The sequence below is a fragment of the Anomaloglossus baeobatrachus genome, chromosome 1, assembly GCF_048569485.1.
Source record: "Anomaloglossus baeobatrachus isolate aAnoBae1 chromosome 1, aAnoBae1.hap1, whole genome shotgun sequence".
NCBI lineage: Eukaryota > Metazoa > Chordata > Amphibia > Anura > Aromobatidae > Anomaloglossus > Anomaloglossus baeobatrachus.
Window position 1 is genome coordinate 627,396,496 of NC_134353.1, and position 22,281 is coordinate 627,418,776.

The 22,281-nt window shown below is 42.2% G+C and overlaps 1 protein-coding gene across 1 annotated transcript in view; it reads right to left on the bottom strand.

The window, feature by feature from the left end:
* Positions 1-6,416: 6,416 nt before the first annotated feature.
* The window catches only part of AUH (AU RNA binding methylglutaconyl-CoA hydratase), a 337,001-nt gene continuing 321,136 nt past the window's right edge, over positions 6,417-22,281 (bottom strand). Inside the window, exons 8-10 of the mRNA XM_075340685.1 lie at positions 21,626-21,676; positions 18,329-18,376; positions 6,417-6,982 (exon numbers count right to left, since the gene is read on the bottom strand). Coding sequence (XP_075196800.1) covers positions 6,905-6,982; positions 18,329-18,376; positions 21,626-21,676 — 177 coding nt within the window. The 3' untranslated portion in view covers positions 6,417-6,904. The remainder of the gene's footprint in view (positions 6,983-18,328; positions 18,377-21,625; positions 21,677-22,281) is intronic.

Sequence of the window (22,281 nt, forward strand, 5' to 3'; positions counted from 1 at the left end):
TTATTGGATCCCCAAACAATTAACAGCACATAGCACATAACCAGCAAAACGACACAATGTAATCGGCAATAGTTTCTCACCCTTCCGCTGGCTCACCAGGGATTTAGAATGTCAGTGCCTCAGAGCTTCCAGGACTAATTACTCCAATCCAGCAGCACCCCGCTTTCGGCGGGCACCCACCAAGAATGGAATAACATCAGATTTAGGAAGCTAGCTGAGGTCTGCAAAGTCTGTACTCAGGTGACTGGATTTTCCCAAGCTGGGTTCCTTCCTTAGGTAGTCCTTGATATCACAGCCGAATCCTTGCATTCGATGCTGAAGTTCATGTAGTGTTATAATCCAGGTTCAGCTATAGCTTGCCAATCGGATCCGCAGATCCTAGATTGGTATCATGTGGCAAGAGTCTACCTGGGCAATGGACAGTCCTCCTTCTTATACCCCTGAGCTCTCCATTCAGACCATTGGGGTCTTCACGATTGGTGGATAAGACTGGGCTCTTATTGGCTAGATCTCAAGCCGTATGCAAAATATGCCTATTAGTAATGGTCTCTGACAGTAACAATGGAGACAGCCCAGCCACATCGCATCCAAGGATACAATGGAGGTTCGCACAATTGATTTGTCTGGGTATCTAATCCTCTCTGGTCAAGGTAATTACATAAGTCAACAAGAACTTTAAGGGGTACTTTTCACATAGCGAGATCGCTGCTGAGTCACAGGTTTTGTGACGCACCAGTGACCTCATCAACGATCTCGTTGTGTGTGACACTGAGCAGCGACATGGCCCCCGCTGTGAGATTGCTGATCGTTACACACAGTGCTGGTTCATTTTTTACGCGTTGCTCTCCCGCTGTGAAGCACACATCGCTGTGTTTGTGTTACGTCACCGCCAGAGTCTGCTCCAGCGACTTCTGCTCCGATCGCCAGGCGACGCCGTGTTCCTGCCGTGGATGGTGCTGGTGATGGGAGAGAAGTCGATGCCAGTGGCACCAGTGGGCGCAGGCTCCGATCATCCACTGGGCTGGGTTAGCTTGGGATCTGCAGTACCACTGGCTGACTGTGGGTGGCATGTGTCTTCCAGCTGAAGTTGCCAGCGTTCAGCTACAGCCAATGGGAAGACACCACACCCTTCTTATTTCCCCTCCTGTCACATGATCACTGCCAGAGATAGTTCTGATTTTCCTGGCTCCTGTTACGTCCTATTCTGTTGGTGATTCCTGTGTTGACTTCTGCGTGTTTTTGACTACCCTTCTGCCTACTGTTTTTGTACCTTGCTGCCCGACCCGGATCTGACCTCTGCTACGTTTGCTGACTACGTCACTGCCTGCCGATTCTGTCCCTGTTCCGCAATTCCTGGTTTGACCCTGCCTGACTACTACTCTCATCGGACTGCAGCCTTCCACGGGTAGTGATCTCCAGGGTCCTGTGTAATTCCAAATCCCTGTATAGGGGTTAAAGGGTTTCAGGGTTCTGGGGGTCCTACTTGGTGAGTGGCTTCCCTCTAGCCTCCCCTTTACAGCCCATCTGAGTCTGTGGATCCAGGCAGGCGTTACAGTTTGACAGCGAGAGAGCAAAGATCTGAATGTGCAGGGAGCAGGGAGCCGGCATCTGGAAGCTGCGGACGCTGGTAACCAAGGTAAACATCGGGTAACTAAGTGAAGCGCTTTGCTTGGTTGTTACCCGATATTTACCTTGGTTGCTAGCGTCCGCCGCTCTCAGGCTGCCAGTGCTGGCTCCCTGCTCCCTGCACGCGTAGCCAGAGTACACATCGGGTAACTAAGTGAAGCACTTTGCTTGGTTACCCGATATTTACCTTGGTTACTAGCGTCCGCCGCTCTCAGGCTGCCAGTGCTGGCTCACTGTACGCGTAGCCAGAGTACACATCGGGTAAATAAGCAAAGCGGTTTGCTTATTAACCCAATGTGTATCCTGGCTATGAGTGCAGGGAGCCAGCGCTAAGCGGTGTGCGTTGGTTACCACGGTAAATATCAGGTAACCAAGCAAAGCATTTTGCTTAGTTACCCGATATTTACCTTAGTTACCAAGCGCAGCATCGCTTCCACGCGTCGCTGCTGGCTGGGGGCTGGTCACTGGTGAGATCTGCCTGATTGACAGATCACCAGCGACCTGACCAGGTCATATCGTGGTCGGAATCGCTGGTACGTCGTTTAGTGAGACAGTACCCTATCACTAGACTCAATGAAACGAAACAATGAGAGGCTTATCCCCCGTTTATATACAAAATATCTTCATGTCTGGCTGAATGTTAAGAAACTTTAAAGCCTGCTTTACACGTTACAATTAATTGTGCGATCGCACCCGCCCCCATCGTTTGTGTGGCACGGGCAATTTGTTACCCGTGTCGCACAATGCAGTAACCCCCCGTCACACATACTTACCTTCCAAACGACCTCGCTGTGGGCAACGAACATCCACTTCCTGAAGGGGGAGGGACATTCAGCGTCACAGTGACGTCACACAGCAGCCGGCCAATAGAAGAGGAGGGGAGGAGATGAGCGGGACGTAACATCCCACCTCCTTCCTTCCGCATTGGCGGCGGCTGCAGGTAAGCTGCAGTTCATCGCTCCCGGGTGTCACATGGAGCGATGTGTGCTGCCTCGGTAACATTGAACAACTGCACGTTCGATTTTTAGAAAATGAGCGACGTGACAACGATGAACGAAAAGGTGAGTATTTCTGCTCGTTCATAGCTGGCACACGCTACGATATCACTAACGATGCCGGATGTGCGTCACCTACGATGTGACCCCGCCGACATCTCGTTAGATATATCGTGGCGTGTAAAGCCCGCTTAACCCTTGCTAGGCACTGACAGTCAATGTCGTCACAAAAATCTTCAAGTTGTTGACTTTGCCTCCATATTCCCCACGTCTCAATTTATAGAGAGAGGAGCTAAAAATACAAGTCCTATCTATGAAGGCCCTACATCATAACTTATAGGCGAAAGTGTTACATATTATTTGTTAGTAATTCACTTGTAAATTTTATTTTACAAAAATTTTTGAAGCAGTAATTTTGCTTGAGATTGATTTTTTTAAAAAATATTTGAAGATTTTAATTTCCATGATAGGCACTTTTCCGATTATGCATTCCCCTTTAAGGATCTCCTGTAATTATTTTGTCAGATACTACTGGGCATCTTCAGACGACTTGTGGAGTCCATGCCTTAATGAATCAGAGTTCTTAGTGGCACAAGAAAATGCAACACAGTATTAGGTGGTTGGTTTTAATCTTCTGGCTGATTAATACATACTACACTTGTTTATACACAAGGTCATTTTAATGAAATGTTCATATTATTTTGAAGTACAATTAAAGGTGAAGGATACAAACTTTATGTATGTGCTCATCTACCATTATAAGACAAATGGAATTAATAACTACAGAACATAGAAAAATGTTTTTCTTTGTGTGGCTATGGATGGAGTCAAGTGATTTCTTTGCAAGCTCCCACTTAATATGGTACGTTGCATGCATCTAGCATGGTGGCCTTCACATACATGAATTACTATTGTACTCTTTGTCATCATTGTGGAATAACAGATATGCTTAGAGGATAACTTGCATTATTCAATAGTTGTTTATACCACAGATTTGCTTTTCATTTTTAATCTCAATATAAAACTAAATGAAAAAAAAAAACAAACCAAAAACACATTTGTGACATTCTCTAATGTCACAATTTCCAAAACGCTCATCTCAAATGACTAGAAACAAGTGCGGCTTTTTCCTGGGCAGTCTGAATCGATATTGAAATCTGTATAGAAGAAAAAGATATCGGCACATCCAACGTCAAATAATTTCTTTCTTTATTTTCACATGGTATTAAAAAAGTCCATCCATATTTAGAAGACTCTGACACGTTTCCGACGCAAAAGAGCGTCCTTAACCCCTTAACGACCCATGACGTACTGGGTACGTCATAGATCGTGTGCCGGTAAGCCCCTCCCCCTGCCGCGGGCAGGCGTCCGCGATCGGCGCACATATCAGCTGTTATCAACAGCTGACATGTGTGCCTGCTAGCCGCGGGTGGAATCACTTCCACCCGCGGCCATTAACCCCTTACAGTTCGCTGCCAAAATCTGGCAGCAATATGTATATGGGCGCCGCCATGACAGTCACTTACCCCGCCCCCACCGGAAGTCACATGACATGATCACGTGACTTTCGGCAGTTGCCATGGTAGCACAGGGTCATGTGATGACACCTGTAGCTAACATGACTCACTTCCTCTCAATGCCGGAATACAGCTGGCATTGAAAGCGAAGCAGCAAATCTGCAGTTCTCAGCTCTGTAGCTGAGATCTGCAGATAGTGCAGAGCGATCGGATTGCTGATCGCTATAGCCCCCTAGGGGGACTAGTAAAATTAAAAAAAAAAGTAAAAAAAAAGTTTTAAAAAAATAAAAAAAAATAAAAAAACCTAAAAGTTCAAATCACCCCCCTTTCACCCCATTGAAAATGAAAGGGTTAAAAAAATAAAAAATACACACATATTTGGTATCGCCATGTTCAGAAATGCCCGGATCTATCAAAATATAAAATCAATGAATCTGATCAGTAAATGGCGTAGCGGCAAAAAAATTCCAAACGCCAAAATTACGTTTTTTGGTCGCCGCAACTTTTGCGCAAAATGCAATAACGGGCGATCAAAACGTAGCATCTGTGCAAAAATGGTACCGTTAAAAATGTCAGGTCGAGACGCAAAAAAGAAGCCATCACTGAGCCTCAGATCCTGAAAAATGAGAATGCTACGGGTTTTGGAAAATGGCGCAAAAAGTGCGCCACGTTTTTTGGACAAGCTTGTGAATTTTTTTTAACCCTTTAGATACAAGTAAACCTATACATGTTTGGTGTCTACAAACTCGCACCGACCTGAGGCATCACATAGATACATCAGTTTTACCATATAGTGAACACAGTGAATAAAATATCCCAAAAACTATTGTACGATCACACTTTTTTTGCAATTTTTCCGCACTTGGAATTTTTTTGCCGTTTTCCAGTACACTATATGGTAAAACTTATGGTTTCATTTAAAAGTACAACTTGTCCCGCAAAAAACAAGCCCTCATATGGCATGATTGATGGAAAAAAAAAAAAAAAGTTACGCCTCTCGGAAGAAGGGGAGCAAAGAACAAAAACGCAAAAACAGAAAGTGCCCGGGGGCTGAAGGGGTTAATCATAGGCTTTGATTAAGGATGCTCTTTTGCGTCGAAAACGCGTCAGGGTCTTCTAAATATGGATGGACTTTAATACCATGTGAAAATAAAGAAAGAAATTATTTTACGTTGGATGTGCCGATATCTTTTCCTTCTATTCAAGTTATAATCCACCTGGTGGACTTCATATCGTTGCACTCCATGGATGTGTGGTGTCCTATTCCATTGGGCGTGTCAAGCTTTCCTCCACTTCGTCTGTTATTGAAATCTGTAGTCTGAAATATACAACTGCAGCCTTCTGATAGTACCACAAAAAAAACAAAAAGCACAACTGTGTCGATTTGGTCAGATAAATGAATGCAGGACTCTGATATATGTGTATCTGTTCATCATAAACAGATTGAGCTCTGTGCGAGAAACAAAATAATCTTATATTTACGATACTTTATAATGAGTAACAAAATAAAATAAATGATGTTACAAAGCAAGCTTTGAAGATTGGTTAGGTCTCTTTATCAGGTGTACATGGTATATCAAAGTATCTGATACAAAGTGGTGAGGAGTCTTATTGCTTCAATGCTCCTGAGACCCCAGTAGAGCTTCTCATTCAGCCAGGTAATACTTTGTACTGACAAGGGACAATCATCCCGAAACACCGTGTCTGCAAATTGAGGTTCTGATCTGGCATAAATCCTAGGTCATGTGAAAAGGCTCGTTGGAGAGTCACTTTTGATTTTAAGATTGCTACTTCCAATAGGTGGCACTAGAGTTTGCCTCCTTCCTCCCTGAAGAGACAATTTGAATGCAATGTCATTCACTTGTATTACACTGCACTGTAGCAACACATAGTGAACTCTGGTCACAGGACAGGCCAATGGTACAGTTTATCTCTAGCATTACTATTCCTACCTAAATATATAGACAAATGTGAACTAAGGCTGACAGTTTGAAAATGAGGCAACATTATGTTATTCATATTAGACTATCAGAATGCTGCCTTTCTAGACACTTTTAGCAAAATTTAGTCACAGATTGGTGCATTTTAAGCCATGTCCCCTTTCAAGGAAACCATGCCCTCCCCATAAAAGTCCCACCCCTTTTTTGAGTAGGACACAAGTAGTTAAAATTAAAACACAAAGTCACAGTGCACATACAATATTCAATCTCCAGGACTGTTTTTACTAATTGAATATTTAACCATGAGCTACATTGTATATAATCCACAACGCCACACCTTCCAGTATAACAGTTTTATTGGTTCATACATCAGATTGCGTTCTTTGCTGAAAATGCATGGTCATTGATATGAGTAGTCATCTGTATGGCTTTATTTCACATTAATTTGACATTCTAGGTGTACATAGTTTGATTACTTACAATGCTGCTAAAGCAAATAAAAAAAAAACAAAAGCTTGCCATTGTGTGTAGCTCCGAAACATACTAGTGTTTGCTGCAGAAGTCTCTCACATTTCAAGTAACTTAGAACAGGCAAATGAGTGACAGTGCATGTAGGCACAGGCTCTCAGCGACTATCAAAATGATCTGAAACACATACTTCAAACAGGTACATGTATGGGCATATTCCAGATGCCGTAATGTTTGCAATATTTACTTCAATTTCCATGGTTGTGAAATTCCACAAACGAAGGCAAGAAACAGAAAGAAGGTCCCCATGACGCTCCCTTTTCTATCCTACTCTTGGGAAAGGCACTGCCGTGCTTTCTTATTCTCCTTTGAAACGTGGAGGCCTTTTTTCCTTAAATGCTAGTAAGCCTTCAAGCCTATCCTTTGTTGGAATAACCTGTATAAAAAGAACAAAACAAATGTAATATTAAAAGGAAGAAAAGAATGTAACTTAAAAAAAAAAGCTGCTCATAATGTACTTGTCCCTTATGTATTACATGTCATGAATATGTGAATGCTTGGTATGACCATCTGGCATCTGGAACACATAATAGCATGTGGAAACATTCGTGCCTCCAATCTCTAGCTCTCGTTTTGTAGAATGTTCCCATGTCTATAGAGGGGCAGATCTTTCAATCACAACCCACAACCCCAAAGCATCTCTTTCAGGTGAGTCAAGGGCTGTTCTAATAGGCAAAGTATGGTGATTCATTGCAGCGTTATCCTCCACTTATAAAAGAGCCCAACAGTGTCTGAAAACAAAAAAGTAGTGTATATCCATTTGCTGATCCACCATTCCTCTGTAGTGCTGACCAAGTTCCAGGTATCCCGCTACTTCTTTGTAAAACTACCAAACTTCTTTGTAAAACTAAAAAGTCCCCTGCCACTCACTGAGCTTCCTTTTCCAGACTATTATAAAAACATATTACAGCTAAAGCCAATCATTAGCTGCAGTGGTGACGTATTCTTTACTGCTAAAGCCACTGACTGACTGAAGCACCCAATTGGACGATAGAGGACTGGAGTAAGGTAATCTTCTCTGATGAGTCTAATGTTCAGCTTTGCCCAACACCTGGTCATCTAATGGTTAGATGGAGACCTGGAGAAGCGTACAAGCCACAGTGTCTTGCACCCACTGTGAAATTTGGTGGAGGATCGGTGATTATCTGGGGATGCTTCAGCAAGGCTGGAATCTGCTGACATGAAGTCTACAGATCAACAGCTTCTCTTCAATTCTGTTGATGGGGCATAACTGCCATTGTCATGATGATTGACATCCAGCTCCTCAATGCCTAACTACGGGGAGCAAACTCTCAATCAGCGTGACGTTGGCAGTCACATACCATTGGCAGAGGAGCCTGGAAAAGAAAAAGCTACTCTGTTGACATGAAACAGCAGAAGTCCGGAAGAGAAAAGCTGCTCTGTCAACGTGAAACAGCAGAAGCACGTAAGAGAAAGAGCGAGCTTTGTGGATGTGAAATGGCAGATTCCACAGCAGGAGTGGTCAGTGAACGCTGTGAGCTGGCACCAGATACAACATGCAGGTGGTTAGCAGCTTACATGTCAGTTAGTTCTTCGCCCCAATGTAAAAAAATAAAATTGTCCTAAATTACCCCTTTAGTCTATGCTCAGACTATCTTTTGAAAAATGTCTGGTTTATGTCATGCAGAGATTGAAGAATATTACTAGCATCATGTTGTAGCAATATCTAAATGTACATGCTGTCTCAGGAATATACCAGTAAAAGTGCTCTGTAATTGTACTAAATGTTCCTGCGTCTTTGTTTCACAGCCAAAAATCAGAACCAAAATGAGTATCAATTTCTGCAAGTCTCCATCAAATCCTACCTTATACATTTCTTTCCAGTTTGACATTTCAGAGAGATAAGGTTCATCACAGAATTGGGTATGAGTTTTAACAAACTACCTTCCAGAAGCAGTATCAAGTAATCTCTAATATAAGTGTGTAAGTTTTATCTAGAACGGTCACATACAAAGCCATATTAACATTATAATATACGTCTCTATTGACTCTCTGCCCGTCTGTATGCATGCGTCGCCTCGGCGCCCGGGACCCATGCGGCTTGCCGTATCTTTATGGTTCGGGATAGGGTCTCGTGAATCCCACGTGACTCATTCTCCGTTTCCATGATGCGGCGTCCGTCCAGGTCCTGTGTTGGTTGCGGCTGCGCATGCGTCATTAATGACGCACAGCTAGTTGATATGTTGACATGGCACGATATCATTTGCCACTCAGCCTTTTTAATCCCTCCTGTTCCTTCACTCTTTGTCACCGCCCCCTGACGAAGGTTTCCACCGAAACGCCGTGCGTCGGGTAGACGCTCACCCCTGGGTCCTGTATTGCAAGGTACAGTCTGATATCCCCTCCCTCACCGCAGATTGCTGTATATGATCTAATTATACTCCCTGACTATATTCTAGCCCTCCTTTTTGGGCATTTTCAGTCTCTGGTCTTCTCTTTTTCCTTTACATTCATGGTCTGTGGTAAAGTGGTCAAGCATTTACCTTTGTTGGCTAATACCGTATGTTATTCATGTAAGTTCTTTATCATTGCTAATGTAAATGCCTTTCTGTACCAATTATACCCAGGTGGTTATTGCTATATCCGCCACATTTTGTCACCTTTTTCCTTCTCCTTTGGCACAATAAATACCTCATTCTTAAATTTTGGACGTTTGGTCGTTTTTTCTTTTTCTTTCTGGTTATTTTTGCGATTGTCCTTATCTTGTCCTATATCTTGGTGCAAATATTACTATGTATTTTGTACACTTATATCGCTAATGCTATAGTTTATCATGCACCTATTTCAATTGACTCTTTGTGTCCTCTGTTTTATATATATATATATATATGTATATATATATATATATATATATATATATATATATATATATATATATATATATATATATATATACACATACACACAAACATGTCACAAAAGAAGACGGACACATAAGTCTGTATGTTCTGTGCTGCTGTCAAAAATAAGATCTTTAATAATGTAACTGTCTCGGTATACCACTTTGAGTGACTGCTGACAAAGCGACAAGCAGCAAAAATGAAATAAAATGCCACTCGTGATAAAATTGCACATATTTTACTTCTGTAAACAACAGCAATGCATATGGTGCGTAGCATGAAATGAAAGCTGAAATTAAAGTGCGGCTGTTTAGGAATCCTAAATTTAGCTAACTTGCATAAACACCATTTGCTGATTTTTGTGTGGGAGGCTTCACATTTTAAAAACAATAACTCCTTCCTCAGGAGAAAATAAACAAACAAGAAACAAAACAATTAAGAACACCACTGCATCTAATCAAATCGGGAAATGTCAAACACAAATATCCAGTTCTTTCAAATATTCAAGTTCTGAAGAAAGAAAATGTCACTGAGCTTCTTATCAGATATTACCTTGATACTGCTATCTTGTGGGCGTTAATAAACTAAATGTGTCAATGGGAAAAACATTATAAATGTATTCATTTATGTAATGTTTAGTTGCAACATCATTTCCAAAGAACACTATCTGGACACAAATGATTACATTTCATGGGAAATACTAGCAAAGTATCCATTTCTAATAACAATACAGACAATGGCACTGTAGTTAACCCTTTAAGGAGAAGTCTATTGTCACGAACATCTCTCTGCTATTAGAGTTTTGTGACAGGTTCTGGTTCTGAGTCTCAATTTTCCTTCTGAGAATCTGCTATTTAAATGTATTTCCTCTCCCTTGTGAAATCTATTCTACGTAGTCTCCAGCAGGGGGCATGGCCGGCTGAGGAGTATTGCCCTGAATACCGGAGATGGGCCACAGACACCCAATGGAACGATCCGGCTCTCAGGAGTTTTTTCAAGGTTTGTCTGAGGGATTCTCTGGTCTATTATGCTGCTCCACAGTCATTGGACGCCGCTATGTCCCAAGCTATAAGGGTGAATAGACGCCTCAGGGAGAGACCAACTATGACCCGGTTTCCTGTAGTTCCTACTCGAGAGGAGGTCCCAGAGGTGCATCTGAACAAAACCATGCAGGTGGAGGGTGTCTCCCCTCACACTAGGCCACCTGTGGTTCACCATGGGATGGGGGCATGCTTTTACTGTGGTCTTAGGGTTAATACATAGTGGTTTGTCCATCTAATCCCAAAAGTGTACCATCTGTAAGGAAGCACATTCCCCTGGTCGTATTGAGGATGGTGACCAGTGTATGTATGTTTCCTCCGTTTTGTCCTCTTTGCAGGTTAAAAATTTTCCAGGCCAAAGAGCAGATATCCTTCCCACTCCTCAGGTTTACCCTGAATGTAAAGTTAAAAAGTCGTTTTTTCCACGTATACCCCAACGCGTTATTCCATCTGAAAAACCATTCCCCCCTGGCCGTGTGAAGGATGACACTCCATTACATTGGTCTTGTCTTCCGGGGTCTCTGAGCCTAAATTGGAGATAAGCAGTGTATCTTCCCACTCCGCAAGTGAATCATAGGCCTCGGTGTCCTCCCTGGAGAGGTGGTGAGAGGGGGGGGTGGTCATGCTTCCTGAGTGTATAGCTATGCAGTCAGAAGTTGATACCTGTGTTGTGGGTCTTTCTGTGAGAGTGCCGTTTTCCAAATGCTTGCATGGAAATAAACATCCAGGTCTGGACATATGTGTGAATGACTTCGTATGGTGTCCACTCCTAACATCATGTGGAATTGTGCATCCGGAGTTCTGGGAGGCTGGGTCCATATTGTGTTGTGGAAATTATCAGTTCTACGGCTGTGCGGCTGGAGCTACCCCTGAGACTTAACACCAATAACATTTTCCGCAGGTCGGCGCTTAGGAGATGTGTGATGTCTTCAGGGCCTGCTTGCGTTTCTGGTAGACATAGGAGTTTTTTCACATTGGAGGTGAACAGCCAGTCATATGAATTCCATCTTGAGAGTTCGGAGAACTCTCATTAAAGGGGGGTACTGTCATGGACGTCTCTCTGCTATTAGAGTTTAGTGACATGCTCTGAGTCTCACGTTTCCTTGTGAGACTGATATTTAAATGTATTTCTTTTCCTTTGGAGAAGAGAGGGTTAATATCAGTATTCCCTGCCAGCAAGCAGTCTCATTACGATTTCAGGTGTTTCAGGTTTGGACCACTCCCAGTCGCTTTACATACCATCTGCTACCAGCAGAGGGTGACTGTTATTCTCATTAATTTGGATGCTTGGCCTGGAAATGAAAGGAGATGGTTCAGCCCTCTCTTGTAATTGCTTTGGTGGTTGCAGTCTTGGGTCTGACTGCAGCATTTTGTTGTTGTTTTCCACTTGTCTGTTTTTCTTCCCTGGTGTGTTGTTTCAGTGCAGCGGTAGGACTAGTGATCAATACCTACCCACTCCCTTGCCAGGACTATTGTAGGGTAACTCAGGGTTTCAGGTTCCTGCTTGGTGGCAGGTGAGGAACCTGTATAGGGACTGGTTAGGAGTGCAGGGTAGAGTAGTAGGTAAGTGAAGGTGTCCACCTTCCCTTTCACTAGTGCAAGGACTCATCGTTGTTAAAGTGTCCCCGGTGTACCCCTTGTTTGTCATGGTGTTACACCTGTTAAGTCATTTGTTTGGATTCACGCCGGACCTTCCCCAGTCCGAGCCGTGACATCTATTTAGTCTTGAAAGGAACCTGTCAGGTCTTCTATGCCTCCAACCCAGTGGTATTTATACCAATATGCCCAAATTCCCTACCTAACCATCCCTGTATAATACTTCTCACTATTAAGAATGTTTAAAAAAATGACCTATAAACATTCCATGCTGTTCACAAGTGGAGTTATTCTCCTGAGCCTTGGCATCCCATTCTTCTTGAAGGCAGGCCCTCAGGTCATTGAGGTTCTGGGGTACAGAATTCTGAGCCTATACACGGTAACTCAGATGATTCCATAAGTTTTCTATGGGATTCAGGTCTGGAGAAAATGCAGGTCACTCCATTTGAAGTACCCAGTCTCCAGCCGCCATTCCTTAATGATGCGACCACGATGGCATGGAGCACTGTCGTCCATGAAGATAAAATTAGGCCTGTGTTGTTCATGCAGAGGCACAATGACTGGATTAATGATGTTATTCAAGTAGTAGGGGCTTGTCACTGTATCATTCCCAAAGTGTGGGCAATCTGTATTGACAACACACTTGCCCACACTGTACCACCACCAACAAAGGCTCGTCTGGTGACAACAGTGGCTGATGCATAACGCTCTCCTTGAGGTCTCCAACATTATTGGCGGCCATCATTTCTGAGGAGCGTGAATTGACTTTCATGAGTGAACAGCCCTGAGACCCAGAGGTCCATTGTCCAGTGTTGCTGCTCCCGTGCCTAGTGATGTGGTTAGGTACTCTTGCAGGTCCTCTAGCACGCAGACCACGCTGATGTAAATGGCTTTGAATGATTTGACGTGACACTTGCGTGCCACTTACCTCCCTTAAATGTGATTGGAGTTGTGTAGCATTTTTCATCCGATTCCGAAATACACTGTTTTCAATGAAGTGGTCATCATTGTTGGATGTGACCAAAGAACGTCCACTTCTATGCCTTTCCGTGACTCTTCCAGTCTCTGTAACTTTGTAGCAACCTGATGATGACACCCTGTGACACTAAGCTCAGTGACCTCTTTCGTCTGAACATTCTTTTTGAAGCCTCGCAATGGCGGAGTACTGTTGATCAGTTGTTAGGTGTCGTCTCGGTGTCATGATGTCAAAATGTTAACAGCATGAAGAATATGACTGTTGAAATACCAATTCTAATTAAGCTTCGAAATTTTTGAGCGATTCATGGATCACCTGTTGTGAATTTTACCATTAACCTCCTTATAAAAGAACAGCTGTGCAAAAAGTGCTGAAACATTGAACAGCTGGACATGTTAATTCAAAAGTTTAGTGAAGGTCACAATAAGGTCCCTGGAAAAGGTTAGAGTGCGTTTAAGGCCTAAGCCACACGGCATGAAAATCGGTGCGAGTGGAGTGCGATAAAAAAATCGCATTCCACTCGGACCAATATTAGCCTGTGTGTCAGCACACGAGTGATTATTTTCTCAGCCCTAATCGGACCGAGAAAACAATCGCAGCATGCTGCGATTGTAATGTGAGACTTTTTCTCTCTCACCCATTCAAGTGTATGGGGCGAGTGAAAAATCGCACTGCACTTGCGGTACACCGGAGAGTTTCCTTGGCTGTGTGTCTAAGATCACTGTCTTGCTAAAATATCCACCCTCATTTCATGTTTATCATCCTGGTCAATAGCTGCAGATTTTTATCAAGAATGTCTGTGTTATCTTCTATCAAATATATATATATATATATATATATATTTATTTTTATTCGTTTAATATAGCGCTATTAATTCGAAAGCGCTTTACATACATTGGCAACACTGTCTCCATTAGGGCTCACAGTCCCTAACTGTATGCCTTTTGAGTGTGGGAGGAAACTGGAGAACCCGGAGGAAACCCACGCAAACACAGGGAGAACATACAAACTGCTTGCAGATGTTGTCCTTGGTGGGATTTGAACCCAGGACCCCAGCGTTGCAAGACTGCAGTGCTAACCACTGAGCCACCGTGCCTCCCTATTATATGAAGTTTGCCAGTGCTACTTACTGAAAAACAGTCCCACACCATGATGTTCTGACCTCCAAACTTCACAGTGGTATGGTGTTTTTGGGGTGATCTGCCTTTGGCTTCCAAACATAGTGTGATTATGGCATCCAAAGAGATTAATTTTGGTTTCATCTGACCAGACTGTGTTCTCTCAGTATTTCACAGGTGTGTCTAAATGTTGTTGAGCAAACTTTAAATACAATTGAACATGTTTCTTGTTCAGCAATAGTCTTGCATGGTGAGCATGCATAGAGCCAATGGAGGTTGAGTACTTTACTTTTGTTTTCTTTGAAATAATTGTACCTGCTGATTCCAGGACTTTCTGTAGCTTTCCACAGATGGTTATTGGCTCTTGGACAACCCTTCTGATAGTTCTTTTCACTCCTTTATCTGAAATCTTGCGGGAACACCTGACTTATGGTCAAATTATGTTTTTTTGCACTTCTGGATTATAGCCCCAAGAGTACTCACTGGAATCTTATGTTTCCGTATGTATGTTTTGCGACAATAATGTTGCAAGGTTTTGAGTCAGCTCACTGATTTTACTCATCATAAGATGTTACTTGTGTGGCACTTTGGTAATGAGACACCTTTTTATAGGCCATCAGTTTAATCAACTGATTATTTTTCACTAAGTGACAGGATATCTTTCTAATTAATAATACATTTCAGCTGGTGTCAGGATGTATCCATTACTTTCTTCTCTTTGTCATTTCTCATTATTACAAATCACTAAATTTACTGACATCTATGGTTTGATTTCTTTGCCAGTGTTAATTGGATAGGTTGTTACCAACATCTGGTGAGATATTCAAGTCAATAGCATCTTTAGAAATATAATTACTAAGAAATTTAGTGACTTGTTCAATACTTATTTCACCTGCTGTACAAACATACATACATACATAAATACACACATAGTATTGTAGAAACGTAAAGTGTATTGTAAAAATGGTTTAAGTGTGCGTGGAAGAATGCCTCAAACAAAGAATGCTTTAAAAAGTAGAAATTGTATTACTTTATTTTTTCAAAACAAAATGCAAAGTGAATGAACAAAATAGAAATCTAAATCAAATTAATATTTGGGATGACTAACCTTTGACATTAAAACAGCAATAATTATTCCAGGTATACTTGTCCAAAGTCAAGAATTTTGTAGGAATATAGTGAGGTGTATGGGTAACCAATTACACCAAACAGGTGATAATGATCAACATTTCAGGTGTAGGTTAAAACAGAGACACTAACTGAAATAGCTGTAAATAAGGCTTAAAATTGGATGAGGAAAAGTGAGATTGTGGAAGACTGTTTCATGCCACAAGTCATACACTATGGCAAGAACAGCCAGCACAGCAATAAGACACAAGGAAGTTATACTGCATCATCAAGGTCTCTCCCAAGCAAAGAATTCTAAGCAGACTAAGGTTTCAAAATGTTCTCGGTTTTCTTTTAATTATTACCAAAAATGGGCAACATTGAGAACTGTAGGTCCAGCTAGCAACAGATGAAAGACACATCATGCTTCCTTCCCTCCAAAATCAGAAGGTCCATAAGGGACTTCAGCTCAGAACTGGCAGCAACCACTGGGACCAAGCCACATGCATCCACTGTTCGTAGAAGTCTATCCAAAAGTATTCTTAAGGATCATAGATGTAGTGGTCAACAAAGGAAACTTAGTACAGCATGTGAAAGATATCTAGCAAAGCCATCCGCTCAGAACTGGCCTACAAGCAGTGAGACCCCATCATATCCATCTACTGTTCATAAATGTCTGGCCAAAAGTGGTCTTTGTGGAAGAATTGCCACCAAAATGCAATACCATTGACAGGGAAACAAGCCAAAGTGACTCAACTATATACAAAATAGTAGAAGACTGAAGGAACTAGGGTATAGAAAAATGCAGCAGGTTCTCTGGACTGAGGAGTCAAATTTTGAAATATTTGTCTGTAACAGAATCAAATTGTTTTCCAAGGGGCTGAAGAACAACAATATAATAAGTGTTTACAGGTAATAGTAAGTATTGTGGAGGTTTCTTGCAAGTTTGATGCTCCAGTTCAGCAAATGTTGGAAATTTGGTAAGGATTAAAGAGAACCTGACAGCTGATATATGGCGTCCATACTGTGTTCAACATGTATTAGCCAAGGGTTTTATTATCCCAGCCACTTATGATTGATTCTGAAAAGGTGCAGCGTTTCGGAGAACAATATACTCTTAATAGACACCAAAGACCAGGCTGCAAGCAGACTAGTCAGACAGGTGGGTCACCTGCAGCTTCTCTGTACCTGCTGAGAGTGAGTGACTGGTATCTAGCTGCATGCGCATGTAGACAGAGACCTGTCAATTCAGGACAACGGGTGGGGAGAAGCCGCTGGAGACTCATCTGTCCATGTAGTCTGCAGTGCTGTTTGGTCCCTGGTGACTATTTAAGTATGTTTTTCTCTGAAACGCCGCAACCAGGATGGGGGCAAAGGATGGGAAACATTTTTACTGAAGAGGCAGGATGGGGTACATCAATACTGGAAGGGGCCCAAGATGAGTGACATTAATACATTATTGGGGGGGGGGACAATACATATGTGTTTATAGGATTTAGCATGCTTAAATGGCTCAAACATCTGACCAACATGCAGGTGGGAGCATAGGTCCAAATTTTACACTGGGGTCTGTCGGACTCTAGTTTTGCTATTGATACTTATGCATATACCATCAGGGTGTTGTTTGATTTACTCCAAATTTATTCTGCAGCAGGACAATGAACCCAAGCATACAGTCAATGTCAATAAGAATTAATTTAAGTATAAGGAAGAACAAAGAATCCTGGAAGTAATTATATAGCCCCCACAGAGCCCTGATCTCAACAGCATTGACTTTGTCTGGGACTACTTGAAGAGGTTGAACGACTTCATACAAGGCTATATTCACAGATGATCTGTGGTTAGTTTTCCAAGATGTTTGGAACAACCTCCCTGTTCAGTTCCATCAAAAACTGTGAGAAGAATAGATTTATTTTTTTATGCTGTTTTTAAGACAAAGAGTAGACACAACAAGTATTGATGTAATATAAATTTCTCTTTTGTTCATTGATTTTGCATTTTAATGATCAAAATAAACAATTATAATTTCTATTTTTGAAAGCATTCTTAGGCCAGGTACACAAATTGAGTTTTTGTATCTCGGTATTTGTAAGGCCATGTGCACACGCTGAGTATTAGGTGAGGTTATTTTTACCTCAGCATTTGTAAGGTCATGTGCATACGCTGAGCATTTGGTGAGTTTTTTACCTCAGTATTTGTAAGGCCATGTGCATACGCTGAGCATTTGGTGAGTTTTTTACCTCAGTATTTGTAAGGCCATGTGCATACGCTGAGCATTTGGTGAGTTTTTTTTTATCCAACTTTGTTTTTTTTTCCCCAGAGGTGGGAAAAGTAAAAACACCAATTCTAGCCTTTTTTATTATTTTTTTCCAGCTTTCACCAGGCACAGTAAATAATCATTTTAATAAATTGATCCAGCCATTAGGAATGCAGCGATACCAATGATGTGCAGTTTTTTTTCTTTTTTTATATTTTTACACTATAACGTATTTTTTTTTAAAGGGAAAACAGGTTTTCTTGTTCTTTTATACTTTACTGTTTATTATTAATTTTCCTTTACTTTTCATTTTAGTCCAATTGAGGAACATGAACTTTATTGAGCTTGATCTGTCATATAAAAACTGACAGGCGGGGTCTAATAGAAGTAATAAGATGCAGCCATCGTTAGGCATCCTACCATAACACCAGCAATAGCATGTAGAGGGTTACACTGCAAGAAACGGCAGATGAGGATGGGCAGAGCTAAGTAATTCAGCCCTGCTCTTACCGCTGATCTCTCAGGCGCATTTACAGTGCATGCAAGATCAACCACACAAAAATACTGTATACAACGCAGATTGGGAGCTGGGGTGCAGCTGTGACACATATTTTTGTTGCTGGTCGGAACCAGTTAGATTGTGCTGTCCTCTTTATCCCCTCTTATGCAGCGCATGTTTTACTTTTTTCTATTGTGCTACTATTTCTATGTCTGTGATGATCTTCATTTTACGTTATAAAGTAATGTGATCAAGCACAAATGCCTACCTGAGCATAGCATGCTTCTTCTATGGCTAAGCCTGTTGCCAAATCCACCTGCAATAAGAAAGCATTACAGCATTAAGGTGTATTTGATGCGACAAAGAACTAAGGACCTTATTAGATATTCAGGGATCTGACTGAGGTTTAAAGGGAACCTGTCACCACTTTTTTTGGCTATAAGCTGCGGCCACCACCAACGGGCTCTTATATACAGCATTCTAACATGCTGTATATAAGAGCCCAGGCCGCTGTGAGAACATAAAAAACACTTTATAATACTTACCTAGGAGGTGGCGCTGCGGTGGAGTTGGGTCACGGAGGCGTCTCCGTTCTCCGGTACCGGCGCCGCCTCTTTCGGCCATCGTCGTCCTCCTTCTTCTGAAGCCGTGGCTTCAGAAGAAGGAGGACGAAGATGGCCGAAAGAGGCGGCACCGGCACCAGACAACGGAGACGCCTCCATGACCCAACTCCACCGCAGCATGACCGTTAGGTAAGTATTATAAAGTGTTTTTTATGTTCTCACAGCGGCCTCGGCTCTTATATACAGCATGTTAGAATGCTGTATATAAGAGCCCGTTGGTGGTGGCCGCAGCTTATAGCCAAAAAAAGTGGTGACAGGTTACCTTTAAAATGTTGTCTGTACAGTGCAGGGAAAGCAAGTCTTCAATGTCGATTAGCAACATTTAATGCTGATTTCTCAGTACAATACAAACTGCATATATTAGACCTGATGAGGCTGGTTTCCCTTTTTTAAAATCCATGTTAGCTATATAATCTTGTTATAAAATTTCCCGTATATGAGAATTTTATGATTCTGACCTTTATTATTTTAATCACTGCCTCCGTTCTGCAGAAACTAAACGTAACACATTTGCTTAGGCTGCTCAGAGCACCATTGGTGCGGCCAAGAGGCTCAGGGCACCGTTCCCCCCAATTGTTTTCCATATTACCCACCTACTTTCCTGGTACTTTACAGCACGGCCTTGCCTGAAGGAAGCACTGTCTACAGAGAATGTTCTCTGAAGGCTATGTGCTCAATTTACACTAAAGCGGGCTTTAAATGTTGCGACATCGGTAACGATATATCGTCGGGATCATGTCGTTATTGACGCACATCCAGCGCCGTTACCGACATCGCAGCGTGTAAAACCTAGGAGCGACGATCACCGATCGCAAAAACGGCAAAAATTGTTGATCGGTGACACGTCGCTCCTTTTCATAATATCGCTGCTTCTGCCGGTACGATGTTGTTTGTCGTTTCTGCGGCAGCACACATGGCTGTGTGTGACACCGCAGGAACGACAAACATCTCCTTACCTGCCTCCACCGACAATACGGAAGGAAGGAGGTGTGGGCAAGATGTTATGTTCCGCTCATCTCTGCCCCTCCGCTTCTATTGGCCGGCCGCTTAGTGACGTCGCGGTGACGTCACTGTGATGCCGAACGCACCTCCCCCTTGAAGGAGATATTGTTCGGCGGTCACAGCGATGTCGCCGACCAGGTATGTGCGTGTGAAGCTACCGTAGCGATAATGTTTGCTACCGCAGCGATCAACACATATCGCATGTGCGACGGGGGCAGGTGCTATCGCGCTCGACATCATGTAAAGCTCGCCTAAGTGTGGGCTGACAGATTCCCTTTAAAGCTAAAACCAGGTAGGATTCTAAAAGGAGACACAGTTACGTTATATTCACACATTTGTTTCCATTTTTATATCTCTCTTGTCATCTGTTTTGCATCACTTTCTCATTCACTTTTTTCACTAAAGCAGGAACCCTGAACACATTTATCCATTGACCGCAATGGATCAGCTACTGTTATAGGCTTTAATGGGTCTTATCCACAAAATGGATGAGAACAGGACACTATTATTTATTATTATTATCTATTATTACAGCGTCATTTATTCCATGGAACTTTACATGTGAAAAAGGGGGGGCATACATAGACAAGTACAATAATCATGAACAATACAAGGCACAGACAGGTACAGGAGGAGAAAGGACTCTGCCCGTGTCTACAGGACATGCTCTAAAGGCTGCTTTACACACAACGCTATCACTAGCGATACATTAGTGATGTGACACGCCCAGATCGTTGTTACGATTTGCCGAGATCGCTCATAGGTCGTTTTGTAGCGGTCACACATACACATCTCCCAAACGACGCTACATCGTTCAGCGATATATTGTTTGACCAAGGCGGTCGTGTGGATGTTGTTTGTCGTTGGCAGGGTGTAAAACATAGCAATATGTCTGCTGTGTTCCAAACGACGAACAATATTTAGAAACTGAACGACGTGTCAATGATCATCAATTTTCACCCTATTTGTGATCGTTCGAAGTTGCATGTAGGTGTCACACGCAACTACGTCGCTAACGATGACAGAAGTGCATCACGAAAACCGTGACCCCGACGACATATCGTCAGATAAATCGTAGCATGTAAAGCGGCCTTTAGTCTCATGGATTGGACACACAGATTCACAATGGATACAACTATGGGTCATTTAAAATCTAAAGGCCGGTTTACATGCAGTGACATCGCTAGCGATGTCGCTAGCGATAGCACCTACCCCTGTCGTGCGTGCATCACGGGCAAATCGTTGCCCGTGGCGAACAATATCGAAGGTACGCGTCACACGAACTTACCTTCCTAACGACGTCACTGTGGCCAGCAAACAACCTCTTTTTTAAGGGGGCAGTTAGTGCGGCATCACAGCGATGTCACATAGCTGGCCACCAAAAGAAGCGGAGGGGCGGAGAGCAGCCGCATGAACGTCACTCCCACCTCGTTGCCGGAGGACGCAGGAACGCTGTTGTTCGTCGTTCCCAGGGTGTCACACGTAGCGAGAATGAGCAACGATATTTGGAAAATGAACGACGTGTCAACAGTCAACGATTTTGTGAGTATTTGGGATCGTTAGCGGTCGCTCGTAAGTGCCACATGCAACGATGTCGCTAACGAGGCCGGATGTGCATCATGAATTCCGTGACCCCCAGCGACATCTCGTTAGTGATGTCGTTGCGTGTAACGGGGCCTTAAGGGTCTATAAGTCAGCACATGGATATCTATAACAGATGTGTGTGTATCAAATCCTCATTTGGGCTTTAAAAATTGCATAACAAAATTCTAAACAAAACCTGAAACATCTAATAGCACTTAGGGGGTGATTTATCACTGTTTTCTCAAGAAAAGTGGTGAAAAACACTTTAAAACGAACAGTGCAAGAAGCACTAAAAAAATGGATGTAGAAAGTTAAGCGGTAGAGTCACACTAAACACAATACATTTCAGCACATACCTCAATGCCTTGGTTGATTGCCAGTTTAGCCATTCTCATTGCAATTGGTCCCTAGGATTTCAGAAAAAAAAAGGAATAAAAGAACAAGTTATTGGAAGCATTTACTTACTATGATAACATAGGACATATATATAAAATTAGATTCAGTACTCTTACCAGATAAGAATTACCAAGAAGTGGTAGTATGGTAGGCTGAAATTACCTGACATTTAAGTGGAAAGATGTGGGAGTTGGTGGAAATTTTGGGAAATCATCATTAATAAATCTGAATTTCCCTTCTTTACACATAGATGTATTGCACACACAATAACTCCATCTTAGCTTATGAATACTTAGGGGATTTTAATATGCAGTTAACAAAATGCGGCACAATGTGATTTTCTTAAGAGTGCATTGTTGTTATTTTTTCTTTGATTTTAACACAAACTACAATGCAATTTTCATGTATACAATGATCCATATACAGATTAGAAGAAATAATATAGGGACTGTAAAAGATGGGGATAGCACATAAGGCTGTTTTAGCTCAAATTCAGTACCAGGCTCTGAGACACATTTATTTTTCTTATTTTACATTTCTTTTATTTCACACTCATATTTTTCATTATAACCTAACCATATGCTAAAAGTTATACTGATAGTAACAAGGTTAATGA